Source organism: Mesocricetus auratus, unplaced genomic scaffold, assembly GCF_017639785.1.
Source record: "Mesocricetus auratus isolate SY011 unplaced genomic scaffold, BCM_Maur_2.0 Super-Scaffold_100006, whole genome shotgun sequence".
Lineage (NCBI taxonomy): Eukaryota > Metazoa > Chordata > Mammalia > Rodentia > Cricetidae > Mesocricetus > Mesocricetus auratus.
Genome location: NW_024429190.1, coordinates 105,086,352 through 105,100,270, shown reverse-complemented (window position 1 = coordinate 105,100,270; position 13,919 = coordinate 105,086,352). Strand labels below are relative to the sequence as shown.

Genomic DNA, 13,919 nt, shown 5'->3' with positions numbered 1-13,919 from the left:
CTCGTCTGAGTGAGACCAGGCAGAGGAGATATGGTCCCTCAGTCAGCCTCACCATGGCTTCTGCGTTTGTTTTAGTCCACGGCCATTTCTGAGCCCTTCCCCCACTCCTACGACACATTGCCTGTTCTCGCCCACATCGCTGCCCGTTCAGTCTCTAAAGTACTCTGCTACCCACTCCAGGGCTCATCCAATTCTGCCTTTCCTTGTCTTTCTCCTTAAAGCTGGTTATGGAGGACATCTTTATCAGCGGCGACCCTCTGCTGGAGTCTGTGGGGCTTCATGAGCCATTGGTGGAAGAGCTGCGGGCTAACATAACCAACGCCATTCACAAGGCCATGATCCCACTGCAGGCTTACGCTAAGGAGTACAGCAAGTACCTGGAGCTGAACAACAATGACATTTCCACCTTCCTCAAGTATGTGTCAGTGTGTGTGTGTGTGTGTCTGTGTGTGTGTGTCTGTGTGTGTGCATGTGTCAGTGTGTCTGTCTGTCTGTCTCTCTGTGCACGCATCCCCTCCCATCCTGCTAACTATCCTCTGCTCCCTGCACATGTATACTGCCTTCAGAACCTATCAGATCCAGTGCCCGTCAGCAGAGGAGGTGCGAGAAGTGGTAATCACCCACCTGAAGGAGAAAGAGATCCTGGACAACTCACTGCCCGGCAGCATCATCATTGGGCCGTTTTACATCAATGTCGATAACGTTAAACAGAGCCTGTCCAAAAAGCGCAAGGCCCTGGCCACTTCTATGCTGGATATCCTAGCCAAGAACCTACACAAGGAGGTAGACAGTGTAAGTAATGGCATTGTAAGCAACCACGGAAACACACAGGCAGCCCTGCACCCGTGGTGTACTCCAACTAGTAAGATTCCTAGGTGAAGCCTGCTGTGTCTTCAGGGGCCTGGGTCAAAGAAGGAGCCTGGAAATCACCCTCACTTGATCCTTGTCTGTATTCATCCGTCTCCATATGTTAATAGAAGGTTGACACCTCCATCCCTAGACTTTTAGAAACATGTGAAGCTCTTGTGAAGGACAGCCTGAGCTAGACTGTTCCACAGAGCTGAAGGTATGCACGTGCAGATGTCAGAAACCCTAACCGTGTTCCTGGGTCCTGAGGAGACTGGGAGGGTGGAACACACTGGGCAATGCCTTTGCCTCAGAAGAGACCTCAGCAACCTAGTGAGCCTGTCAGGAACCCCTCTCTTGGAAAGCATGGCAGAGGATAGCCATGGTAGAACAATTGACTTCCAGGCCCTGGGGACCTTAAAGAAGAACAGGGCCCAGGGTAGGCAAGGCACATAACCCTCCCTCGAGCCCTCCAACCCTCGCCCACCAGATCTGTGAGGAGTTCCGCAGCATTAGCCGCAAGATCTACGAGAAGCCCAACAGCATCGAGGAGCTTGCTGAGCTCCGGGACTGGATGAAGGGCATCCCTGAGAAGCTGGTGGTGCTGGAGGTGAGGCAAGCACACAGTGCTGGGCGCCCAGGAGCCTCCTGGGACCCGACATCGGAGTCGGGCGATGCATTAGGGACCCGGGGCTGGCCACCTAAAATTATTGGTCAGAGGCTAGGGGCTGGGACAGGCAGAGACTGGGAGATCAGAGCCAGGTATCGAGGTAAAGCAGAGACCCAGGGACTGGTGGGGGGGGGGCAAGGGTTATATGCTGCAGAGATTTGGAACTGAAGGCATAGGTCAGCCACTTTGGAGTAGCCCCTCCCCAGCATGGCTCATTGTTCCCTGCTCACGCAGGAGCGGATTGTAAAGGTCATGTCTGACTACGAGGTCATGGACGAATTCCTTTACAACCTTACCTCAGACGACTTCAATGACAAGTGAGTGGGAGCGTTGTTCCCGACACTGGGGGTCGGGTGGGCAGAGGAAGATGCTGGGCTGCATCAAATGTACCTGTGGTCACAAGCTATGGAATCATACCAGAAATGCCTCACCACATTGCTCCAAACCATGGCTGCTACCAGACAGGGCCAAGTGTCCTGTGGGCAGAAAGGAATCATGTGGGGGCAAATTGTCTCAGTCCGGGGACCTCATCCCTGTCGCATCAATGATCTTGTATGCTCATCTTCCCCGGGACATGGAGTGGCTGGGGGAACCCTGCAGGAAAGCAAGATTAGCCTGTTGGACAGCTTGTGGACACTAGAGGCCCCTCTCCGAGGTCTGCCTTACAGATGGAGGTCCCACACATCGGCCTGACAGGGCTTCGTTTCAGAAGGAGCCTTCCCAAGGGAGGACACCCCTAAGCCAGCCGTGGCCGGAAGCCTTGCAAGCTCCACCGAGACCTTGTGTCAGGCGGCTGTGAATGAGGGGAGCTGGCCTGATGGCCCCGGTTGGTCAACAAGGGCGTGCAGGCTAGAGACCCGATTTTGCCTCATCTGAGAACCCTGGGATGTCAGAGGAAATGTATTCTCTTAGCTAAGTTTCTGTTCCCGTGGTGTTAATGCCGTGACCAAGGCAGCTTAGGGAGGGAAGGGCTCATTTTTCCAGCAGTTGTGTGTCACACTTCATCAGCAAAGGCAGTTAGGACAGGATCCTGGAGGCGGGAGCTGACGCAGGGGCCATAGAAGAGTGTTCCTGGCAGGCTTGTTGCACACACCTCACCCAACCTATACAGCACTCAGGACCACTAGCCCAGGGGTAGCACCACCCACAAGGGACTGAGTCCTCTGCCATCAAGCACTAATTAAGAAAAGGCCCCATGGGCCTGTCTATCTACAACCTGCTCGGGCAGTTTCTCCATCAGGGTTCCCTCCTCGCCAATCGCCCTGGCTTCTGCCGAGTTGGCGTAAAACTGGCTAGCGTTCTTGGTCATCACTACCCCCGTTATTTCCTCCCTTGCCCCTTGCGTGGGCGACACCGGAGCTGCATCTCTCCCTGAGTGCTGACCGCGGGCCCCCTCCCCGAAGGCAGGGCAGGGGTCTCGGGCAGGGGTGTCTCCCCACAGGTGGCAGTGGCAGCCTCCCAGCTTACTCAGATCCCCCAGCTCCCCAGTTCCAGCTAGATCCAGCTGACAGTGTGTTTCTTTCCTCCTGCCCCAACCTAGCCCTGCTCACACCCCGGCCGCTTAGCTTTGGGGCCTGGGAACCTGGAAGGGTGGCCCTTCCTTTCTATCCTATAATTTCAGCTGTAGCATTTTCCCAAATCCTGATCCCCTTCCCTGCCAGATGGGCTGCCAGCAACTGGCCCTCTAAGATCCTTGGGCAGATAGACATGGTGCGGCAGCAACACATTGAGGATGAGGAGAAGTTCCGCAAGATCCAGATCATGGACCAGAACAACTTCCAGGAGAAGCTGGAAGGACTGCAGGTGGGGCTTGGCTTAGGGCTCTACTAGGACCTGCTCTCCTACACACACACACACACACACACACACACACACACACACACACACACACACACACACACACTATTGTCCTACATCTTGCAGTAGGAGATGCCATGTCAGTGTACGGTGGATGACTTGACTGGATGGACAAATTTACAAAAGGGCTGAACGGATGAACAGAAAGGCACTGAGATGCCTGGATAGAACATTTTCAGAATACGTAGCAATAACGGACCCAACCTTCTTGATTGTGTAACTGGCATCCCAGCGGGCAGTGAGCACAGAATTCAAAGATTTACATTTGCCCCCCAGTCCTGTAGCAGAGACTGGCTGTGATCTCTGGTAAACGGCTCACCACAAAACAAAGTTCTCCCAGCCAGGCGTCGATGCCCCGGGTACGTGGAACACGCGGTCACCGTAGGACTCGGATGCACTTAACCCTTGCTGCTTGGCCCACAGCTGGTGGTGGCTGGCTTCTCCACCCACGTGGAGATTGCGCGAGCCCACGAGATTGCCAACGAGGTGCGTCGGGTCAAGAAGCAGCTGAGGGACTGCCAGCAGCTGGCGATGCTGTACAACAACCGCGAGCGCATCTTTGGCTTGCCCATCACCAATGTAGGCCTACTGTGCGCACCTTGCCCTACCTCCCCGATCTGCAGCCACAGCAGAGCCCGGCTGCCGTGGGGCCCGGCAGGGCTCAGGCGTGGGGGGGGGGGTAGAGCTGAGCTGGCTACAAGGTAAAGATAACGTTCCTCGGCTCTCAGGATGGGGAAACCAGTAGAAACAAGCTTATGAGGGTCAGCCTAGACCTTGGAAGCTCAGCATCCAAAGCCTAGATTTGGCAGGCATTGAGTATAGTTTCCCCCTACCCCTCGCCAGCCACTTGGGCCCTGCCTCGCTGTCTGAACCCCCAAATAACACACAGGACACTGTATTAATTATGAAGCTGTTGGCCATTTGCTTGGTTTCTTACTGGCTATCTCTGACTTAAGTATTTACCCCATAATTGTTAATCTAAGTATTTCCTCTTACCGGAGGAAAGGGGTCCAGACCTCTTATTCCTATGGCGGCCTGCATCGTGACTGACTCTGCCTCTCTTTCCCAGAATCCTCCTCGACTCCTAGTCCCACCTATCTTGCTTCCCTATTGGCCAACAGTGCTTTATTGACATACACACAGGACGCCCCCATCAGTCAGGAGAATGGGTCCATGGGGCAAGAGCAGGGGTAGCAGCCAAGAACATAGAAGGGCAAGGGGGCCTGGACCAGCATAGCGGTGGCGTGGAGAGAGCCCTCCGAGCACCCTGGCATCCCCTACCTTCTGTCCCCGTTAGTACGACAAGCTCGCAAGGATGGTGAAGGAATTCCAACCCTACCTGGACCTCTGGACCACAGCCTCAGACTGGTTGCGCTGGTCCGAGAGCTGGATGAATGACCCCCTGTCAGCCATCGACGCTGAGCAGCTGGAGAAGAATGTCGTTGAGTCCTTCAAGACCATGCACAAGTGTGTGAAGCAGTTCAAGGACATCCCAGGTAGCTGAGACTATCTGCCAGCAGGGGCCCATGCGAAAGTCAACCGCTTGGTCAGGTTGGTTCTCCTCCCCGCCCGGCACCGACCGGCCAGACAGCCTGACAGCCAGCCAGCCCTTTCCTGGACACCCCGGATCATCTCGCCTCTTCCTTCCCTGGACTGGCCTAACTTCCCCGCCCTCCTTCCCACCCCCACAGCCTGCCAGGAGGTGGCCTTGGACATCCGAGCCCGCATAGAGGAGTTCAGGCCATACATCCCGCTGATCCAAGGCCTGCGCAACCCTGGCATGCGGAACCGGCACTGGGAGATACTGTCCAACGAGATCAACATCAATGTCAGGCCCAAGGCCAACTTGACATTTGCCCGCTGCCTCGAGATGAACCTTCAGGACCACATTGAGAGCATCAGCAAGGTGGCCGAGGTGGCTGGCAAGGAGTATGCTATTGAGCAGGTGAGTGCCAGCAGGCCTGATCCCACCTTGCCGCTGCTGGATGACAGCCACTCGGGAGGATGACAGTCGATGGCTTCCCCTCTGGCGTGAGGGCACATCTTAGGTTAATAATGTAGGTGGAGTGCTTGGCACAGTAGCCACCACCACTGTAATACTCCGTTTCCCTCTCAAGACTAGCGAGGAGTCCATAGCATTGTCATCATTCGTCAGATGAGTACAGGAGTTGAGAGTGTAGCCAGCCTTGATGCATGAGTTAATCCCCTACAATGCTAAAAATTAATTACATTAATTAATTAGAGAACCTTAAGGCTCGGGGCGATTCAACAGTGACCAAAATAACACACTCTTGAGGAGTGATCGCACTCCTAACTGGCACCCAGCTGCCTCTCATGTTGCACCCATGTGAGTTTGAGTCAAGCCTGAATTCAGACAGAGGCCCACTGGGAACTTGCTGATTGGCAAGTTGGGAATATTTGTCAGTGGGGCCTGGAAGGGTCCATGGTTCCCTGCCCAGTGCTGGCCAGAGAGCCTAACAGCCAGTCTTTTCCGAGCACACAGCTCTGATTCTTCCCTACCGCAGGCACTAGACAAGATGGAGAAGGAATGGTCAACCATCCTATTCAACGTGTTGCCCTACAAGGAAACAGACACCTATATCCTCAAGAGCCCGGACGAAGCCTCGCAGCTGCTTGATGACCACATTGTCATGACCCAGAGTATGTCCTTCTCGCCGTACAAGAAACCCTTCGAGCAGCGCATCAACTCCTGGGAGACCAAACTGAAGCTGACCCAGGTGGGCCTTCCTCCTTTTGCCCCCCCCACCAAGGGAGCACTGACCCCCCACCAAGTCTCACTTAACTGTACTTAGGCGTAGCATCTGTCCTCCCAGCTCCTGGGTCCATCTGGGAGAGGGTGCCGGGATGGTGCCATCCACAGATGAGGCCTTGCTATTGACGCTCAATCAGACAGCATAGCTGCCTAAGCCTGGGGCAGCCTAGTCATTGGAATTGTGTTCTCTGGACACTGTAAGGGCCCCCCCAGGCACCTCAGTGCCCTGTCCGCCCTGTCCTGAGCCTCCCACTCCCGTCCCGTTTGTGATAACCTGAGGAGAGAGGCCACCCACTCCCGTCCCGTTTGAGGAGAGAGGCCAGGGTGCTTGGTACGGCAGCTCTCTCAGGCTTTCAAGACCAGAGGTGGGGGGTGGGGGCCGTCCACAGAGCAGCCTTTTCCTTCGGTCCCTCTTGGAGGCTGCCTGTATGCCAGGGAAGACCAGAAGCCAGGTGAAGGGGCCTCCCTGCAGCGCTGTAATGCCAGCCCCGTCTCCCATCCCTGACTCACCCACGCCTGCCTGTAGGATATTCCCAACGAGGCCCTTGCTCAGCACCCCTCAAAGGGGCTTCACACATACGGGGGCGGGGCCCTAGTGATCCAGGAGCAGAATGACCCCCGGTGTAGCCCTCAAGGACGGAAAGCCACGCCCGCTTGCCCTGCTCTCCTTGGTGCCAGTTTAAGCCTGGCATGGTTGTGGAGCAGAGCTAGCCATGGTGGTGCTCTCACGGGCAGAGGTGAATGAATCAGTCTGCCCTGGCGGATGGGAGGGAGGAGACAAGCGAGGTGTGTCCCAGGTGGGGACATCGAACCCAACCCGAGCCGCGCCCCCCCCCCCCGACAGGAAGTGCTGGAGGAGTGGCTGAACTGCCAGCGGTCCTGGCTCTACCTGGAGCCCATCTTCAGCTCTGAGGACATCACCCGGCAGCTGCCCGTGGAGAGCAAGCGTTACCAGACCATGGAGCGCATCTGGCGGAAGATCATGAAGAACGCCTATGAAAACCGGGAGGTGAGCCCCCCCCCCCGGGGGCCTGGGAAGGCCGCTAGCACCCCCCCAGGGGACCCTAATCACATTGCTGAGGATGTCTCCGTCTTTTCCCTCCCTAAACAAGGACTAAGGGCCGATCTGAAGGCTTTGGCCGTAGCTCACGTCTTTGGGAGTGGACTCCTGGTACCAGAGACGCCCCTCAGAAACAGTGGCTTTAGCATTTCAGAGACCCTGCCCAGTCCTGCAGCAAGGCCTTGCCTCAGCCTTATTACCCTTCTTTTTTGACTACAGAATGGTTTCTCAGGGCTGATGGAGGCAATCCTTAGCCCAGGGATCAGGTTCCTGCCCTTGCCCCCTGGTGGTATCTGGCGGGCACTGGTTACCCACCCTACTCACTCCCTCTCTCTCTCCCCGGCTGGGTCTGGCTCCTGCAGGTGATCAATGTGTGCTCTGACCAGAGGCTTCTGGACAGCCTGAGGGACTGCAACAAGCTGCTGGACCTGGTCCAGAAGGGCCTCAGCGAGTACCTGGAGACCAAGCGAAGTGCCTTCCCCAGGTAGGCACCACAGCCTTCGGTCCACACTGTGCGCCCTCAAGTGCTCTCTGCCAAGCCAGTAAGCACCACGGCGGCGGTGCTGTGGCTGTGAGGGCCTAACGAGTCCCCCTAACCCTGTTCGTCGCCCCTGTTCCCCTGGAAGATTCTACTTCCTGTCTGATGATGAACTCCTGGAGATCTTGTCACAGACAAAGGACCCCACGGCTGTGCAGCCCCACCTACGCAAGTGCTTCGAGAACATCGCCCGGGTGCGTAGCTCTGCCTGAGGCGTGGCCAGTGCGCGAGGGAGCTCTCCACAGGAGACATCTCTCCCCTCATGTCAGTCAGTCCCTCTTAGAGGTGAAATGGCAGGAGAGACCTGGTCCTCGGGAACACACCTGGGGCTGGTGGGAAGGAGGTGACAGCTAAAAACAAAAAACAAAACAAAACAAAAAAACCCCCACGTGTTGCCTTGAGCCTGGGAGCCCAGAGGCCCTAACTCAGCTCCCGTCCTCCTCCAAAAACGCTGAGACCCCCGAGGGGTGGAAACACGGAGGGCAAGCTTAGCCTCATCCCCAGGGGCTGAAATACACCCTGTCAAACTGCTGTTGGGGAAGCGAGGGCAAACACTGGTGGGTTGGGGGTGGGGGGTTGGGGGTGGGGGATGGGGGGGTGGGGGGTGCCCCTGCACAGAGCTAGCTCCTCTAAGGGCAAGGGTCAGCCTGGGGCCGAGGGCGAGCCCTCTGGCACACCAAGAGTAACCCGCTCCTTCCTATTCCTCCCCACCCCCACTGCCCACAGCTGCTGTTCCAGGAAGACCTGGAGATCACGCACATGTACTCAGCGGAGGGTGAGGAGGTGAAGCTGTCCTTCTCCATCTACCCCTCCAACAATGTGGAGGACTGGCTCCTGGAGGTGGAGCGCAGCATGAAGGCCAGCGTGCATGACATCATCGAGCAGGCCATCAAGGCCTACCCCACGGTGAGCGCAGCCCTCCTGCTCGGGTGGGGGGGCAGTGTGCTCCCCCCAACAACAGCGCCTCCACCTCCAGCCAACTCCCTCAACCCCGCAAGAGGCTCAGTGCTTTAGCAGCTGCTGTCTTGCCGAGAAAACATTGGCCCCCGCTGAAAAGGCCAAAGCGCCAGGCTACGGGAAAGCAAGCGTGCGAGCGAGCGAGCAAGGAGGAGGAGGAGGAAGAAAGTAGGGTCGGGACTGGCAGCCCTTGAGTCAGTCTGCACCCGTCATCTTTCCAGATGCCCAGAACCGAGTGGGTTCTGAACTGGCCAGGCCAGGTGACCATCGCCGGCTGCCAGACGTACTGGACCATGGAGGTAGCCCAGGCGCTGGATGCTGGCAACATCAGCAGCAACCTGTTCCCCCAGCTCGCCAGACAGGTAGGGTTGAAGACGATTGGTGCTCTCCCCACGTCCCAACACCCCGCACCCAGCTCTCCTAGGAACGCTCCCCTGCGTCGAGCCTGGAAGAGGGTAAAGGTGAGGCCCGAGGAGCAGAGCAGATGGGACTATAGCACCAGCAAGAGGGGAGGGACCTCAGCAGGGCTCTGGGACAGGGCAAGGCGCTCGCTCCTCTTCAGGTCAGTGAGGCAGCCACTAGGCTTCTCCTGCGCTGTCCCCTGGGCTACCCATGACCCACGCTTCTTGCCACGCTGCAGACTCCGTTCCCAGCCCCGAACGCCACGGAGGCACCGTACGCCACGGAGGCAGGGGCCACGGGTGTGCTGCGTACGCTCCCCTCGCCCTTGCTCTCCCCCCCCCTCGCCCTTGCTCTCCCCCCCCCAGCCTCAAGAGCAACAGAAGCCCCAGAATATAGAAGCTCCCCGTGGCAGGAGCCCCGCCCCCGCCCCATGCCAGGGATGAGGGGCTCTCCCTACAGTGATTTCCCCCACTCTTCCAGCTCAGTGACCTGGTGGCCCTGGTGCGAGGGAAGCTGTCCCGCATGCAACGGGCAGTACTCTCGGCACTCATTGTCATTGAGGTCCACGCCAAGGACGTGGTGAGCAAGCTCATCAATGAGAATGTGGTCAGTGTGCATGACTTCGAGTGGATCTCACAGCTCAGGTGAGGTCGCGGAAGGCTGCCCCCAGGGCCAATGACGGACGAGCTTGGGGGTGGGGCTGCTGCCAATCCACACGAGGCTTGCCCCTGTCCTCAAAGCAGAGAAAAGATGGACAGGGGTATCTCTGTGCATTTACTCTCTAAAACAGTACCCCCCTCTTTTTAATCGTATACCTGCTTAATGGCCTGTGGCCCCCATTGTCCAGAGAAGCCCATGTCCCTGTGTCGCTAGGTACTACTGGACAAACAATGACCTGTACATCCGGGCTGTGAATGCTGAGTTCATCTACGGCTACGAGTACCTAGGCAACAGTGGGAGGCTGGTGATCACGCCCCTCACTGACAGGTGAAGGCCCCCTCCCCAGTCCCGACAGGGGAAACTCCACGGTAGCTAGCCCCCAGGCTCCAGCCCTGGCCCTGAGAGGAGCAGGAGCTGCTGACCCATGGGACCCTGCAGGGGAAGTGCCTCAGGTCTGGGGAACACCCCAGGGAGGGTGTGGCCCATGCCCGCCTCCTCTCACCCTCAACAGGTGCTACCTGACCCTGACTGGAGCCTTGCACCTCAAGTTTGGAGGCGCGCCGGCCGGCCCGGCTGGCACCGGGAAAACAGAGACCACGAAAGACTTGGGAAAGGCCTTGGCCATACAGACAGTTGTGTTCAACTGCTCTGACCAGCTCGACTTCATGGCCATGGGCAAGTTCTTCAAGGGTCTGGCCAGGTGAGGCTGGGTGCGTGAGATGGCCCAGGGAGAGATGTAGGGGAGAACACTGGCCAGGCGGATCCCCACGGGGGACAGGATGAAGGGACGGGGGGGGGGGGGGCCGAAGGCGCCACTCAGTGGGCCAGGGTTGGCGCGGGCACGGGACTGCAGTTGAGCTGGTGGTCACCACTTAGCGCCTTCTCTCCGGTTGAGGTCAGAGGGTGGCCGGAAGGAGGTTCCAAGTGCGTGCCGAGTGCGTGCCCTACCCGAGTGCCTTGTTTTGCTTAGTGCTGGAGCCTGGGCCTGCTTTGACGAGTTTAATCGGATCGACATTGAGGTGCTGTCTGTGGTGGCACAGCAGATCACCACCATCCAGAAGGCACAGCAGCAGCGGGTAAGTTTGGGCCCCCGAGAGGGCGGGCGCCGCCCCCCACCCCGAGTGCTGTGTCCAGAAGGGTTGTCTAGTCGGTTCCAGACCCCACATCCTTACCTCAGCCTATGGCCAGGCAGAGGGAGTCCTGTCCCATGTCCCGGCTCCAATGGAAAGTCCAGGGCATCGGCCTTCTCACCTGCCTTGCTCAGGGCAGCTGAGGATCTTGCCTCAGGGACAAGAGCTGAGAATCTGACACACCCCACTTGTGCTGTTCTGGGCTGAGTCTGAGTAAATCGTAAGGGACCAGTCAGAAACGTGACCAATAGATGTGGGGAGGTAGACACTGTGTGGACACCTCTGGGGACTGGGCCCATTGTAGATCCCTGAGACCTAAGGTCTTGGGTTCGACCCTGGGAGATCTAACCCATGACCAGCAATACAGCCTAGCTGACCTCTGATGGCCAGGTCAGTGGCTGGAGGGAGCCCAGTTAGAGGAAGGGGAGACCTGGATGCCTCTAATCTCTCTAATGTGGGCCAACCTCCACCCCCACACACACACAGGTGGACCGTTTCATGTTTGAGGGCTCTGAAATCCCCCTTGTACCAACGTGTGCCGTGTTTATCACCATGAACCCGGGATATGCCGGCCGCACAGAGCTGCCTGACAACCTGAAGGCAAGTTCAGGCCCACGGTGGCCCAAAGACGACAGAGCCTGGTGGCATCCTGGCCTGGACCCTAGGATGCAAACACTCTGATTCAAGAACACATAACTAGCTACCTGGCATGGAGAACTGGGTTTCCCTGTGGTAGCTTTCCTGTCCAGGAAACCCATTGAACCACAAGCCAGCTATGGAGAGGAGGCCCTGGACCAGTCTTCAGGGCATGGGAGAAGTCTGGGATTCCCATGGGGAGGGTGCAGGACATCAGGCAGAAACTGCTAAGACGGGTGTGTGAGAAAAACGGGAAGACAGGAAGTGAGAGGGGGCCCACCCCTTAGAGAAGGTGTTCGCCAACAAAAAGCAGCCGTCTCTGAGGTTAAGCTTTGCGCGAACCCTGCAGAATGGAAGCCTCAGTGTGACAGGTGTGGCCCAGAGCAGAGCCCAGAGAATGGGCTAAGTCCCTGGGGGGGGGGGTTGTGCTGCGTCCGCCTTTACACGTGTGCCGCGTGTCCAGGCCCTCTTCCGACCTGTGGCCATGATGGTCCCCGACTATGCCATGATCGCCGAGATCTCCCTCTACTCGTTTGGCTTCAATGAGGCCAATGTGCTGGCCAAGAAAATCACCACCACCTTCAAGCTGTCCTCTGAGCAGCTCAGCTCCCAGGTAAGACCCGGCTGGTTCCACAGCCCCAGACTGAGGCATCGCCATGGGCTCCCACCTCCAGAGCTGTGCCACACCCACCTTCTGTGAGGGAGGGACTCGGCATAGGCACTCCCACAAGCCAGAGGATCGTAGGGACTAGGGAGTAGACGGTACCACGGCAGCCCAAAGAGGGGACACCCAGCCCAGGCTGCGGTGCGCAGGCCTGTGGGGGAAGGGACATCCCAGCTACAAGAGGAGCGATGAGGCACGGCCAGGTTCCGTGCGTGCGGGAGGCATCACACCGCGATGGACAGCACCCACCCGCGCGTCTCTTCCTACGTTGCCAACAGGACCACTATGACTTTGGGATGAGAGCTGTGAAGACTGTCATCTCAGCTGCTGGGAACCTCAAGAGAGAAAACCCCACCATGGACGAGGTAAACTCCATCCACAGAGCTCCCACAGAGAGGGCTTCAGGAGTGTCCCCGGCCCTGGAGGGCACCCAGCACACGACCCTGAAGCCCTTGCCGGCCCCTGCCACAGGAGCTGATCTGCCTTCGGGCCATCCGGGATGTGAATGTGCCCAAGTTCCTGCAGGAAGACCTCAAGCTCTTTGCGGGTATTGTGTCCGACCTGTTCCCTACCATTAAGGAAGAGGAGACTGACTATGGCATCCTGGACCAGGCCATCCGCAAGGCCTGTGACAAGAATAACCTCAAGGATGTGGAGGGTGAGCCCCAGCCCCAGGGCTCCTGCAACTCCCATGGTGTTCCAATCTCAGGAAGTGCTGACTCCCGGCCACCTTGGAGTCCAGGGCTGGGAGACAGGGACAGGACAATGCTGTCTCAGGGTCCATCACCCCTGACCAAGGTGCCCCCTTGTCCCTACTAGCGCTCTCCAGGGGGTGGGCAGCATGTCTGTTTACCGAGTCCCCGCAGCTTAGGTCCTCTGCCTGTGGTGGGAGCTGTCCCAAACCAAAGGTCCCCTCTCTGTCCAGCCTTGCTTCATACAGCAATGGGTGTTTGTTGAGTCTCCTAGTCAGGGTTTCTATTGCTGTGACAAAACAACATGGCCAAAACAATCTGGGGAGGAAAAGGTTAATTGCGCCTTATAGCTCTCAGGCCACAGTCCATCACTGAAGGAAGTCAGTGCAAGGAGCCTGGGAGCAGAAGCTAAAGCAGAGACCAAGGAGGAGGGCCGCTTACCGCCTTGCTCCCGCGGCTTGTTTGTTCCTTTCGTTTTCGAGACAGAGTTTCTCTATGTAGCCCTGTCTGTCCTCGAACTCACTCTGTAGACCAGAGCTGGCCATGAACTCGGAGAACCACCTGCCTCTGCCTCTAGAGTTCTGGGATTAAGGGCACGGCCGCCCAGCCTCAGCCTCTTTCTTAACCGCACCCAGTGAGCATCCATCCAGAAGATGTATCACAGGCTTCCCCGGGGACCAATATGATGGGGATTTTTCTCAGTTGAGGTTCTCTCTTGCCAAATGGCCCTATCTTGTGTCAAGGGGACACACACTGGTTGAAGCCATCCTCTCCCCTACCTTGGCTGCCGGTGCAGGGGAGCACCTCGTCCTGGTCACCCACCACACGCCCATGCGGCTCGCACTCCTGATTCCCACAGTTTCCCGGCACAGCTGCTCCTCCTCCTCCTCCTCCTCCTCCTCCCCCCCAGTACCTCCCAGAAGGTCCTCAGGGGTGGGAACTCTCTATGGAAGATTGTCTGGCCACACAGCTCTCCACTAGGGCCTGACTGATTGGTCGATTTGCTCATCTCAGCTCTGCTGGGCCCCTACCTC

The 13,919-nt window shown here is 57.8% G+C and overlaps 1 protein-coding gene across 1 annotated transcript in view; it reads left to right on the top strand.

The window, feature by feature from the left end:
• Dnah1 (dynein axonemal heavy chain 1) overlaps positions 1 to 13,919 on the top strand; it is a 62,001-nt gene that overhangs the window by 17,485 nt on the left and 30,597 nt on the right. The window contains exons 13-34 of the mRNA XM_040747848.1: positions 222 to 415; positions 567 to 792; positions 1,337 to 1,456; positions 1,751 to 1,833; positions 3,178 to 3,319; positions 3,797 to 3,952; positions 4,671 to 4,869; positions 5,065 to 5,318; positions 5,899 to 6,111; positions 6,991 to 7,155; positions 7,569 to 7,690; positions 7,833 to 7,938; positions 8,471 to 8,650; positions 8,923 to 9,063; positions 9,584 to 9,747; positions 9,977 to 10,090; positions 10,275 to 10,463; positions 10,734 to 10,839; positions 11,380 to 11,493; positions 11,993 to 12,142; positions 12,472 to 12,558; positions 12,665 to 12,851. Of these exons, the coding sequence (XP_040603782.1) occupies positions 222 to 415; positions 567 to 792; positions 1,337 to 1,456; positions 1,751 to 1,833; positions 3,178 to 3,319; positions 3,797 to 3,952; positions 4,671 to 4,869; positions 5,065 to 5,318; positions 5,899 to 6,111; positions 6,991 to 7,155; positions 7,569 to 7,690; positions 7,833 to 7,938; positions 8,471 to 8,650; positions 8,923 to 9,063; positions 9,584 to 9,747; positions 9,977 to 10,090; positions 10,275 to 10,463; positions 10,734 to 10,839; positions 11,380 to 11,493; positions 11,993 to 12,142; positions 12,472 to 12,558; positions 12,665 to 12,851 (3,412 nt within the window). The remainder of the gene's footprint in view (positions 1 to 221; positions 416 to 566; positions 793 to 1,336; positions 1,457 to 1,750; positions 1,834 to 3,177; positions 3,320 to 3,796; positions 3,953 to 4,670; positions 4,870 to 5,064; positions 5,319 to 5,898; positions 6,112 to 6,990; positions 7,156 to 7,568; positions 7,691 to 7,832; positions 7,939 to 8,470; positions 8,651 to 8,922; positions 9,064 to 9,583; positions 9,748 to 9,976; positions 10,091 to 10,274; positions 10,464 to 10,733; positions 10,840 to 11,379; positions 11,494 to 11,992; positions 12,143 to 12,471; positions 12,559 to 12,664; positions 12,852 to 13,919) is intronic.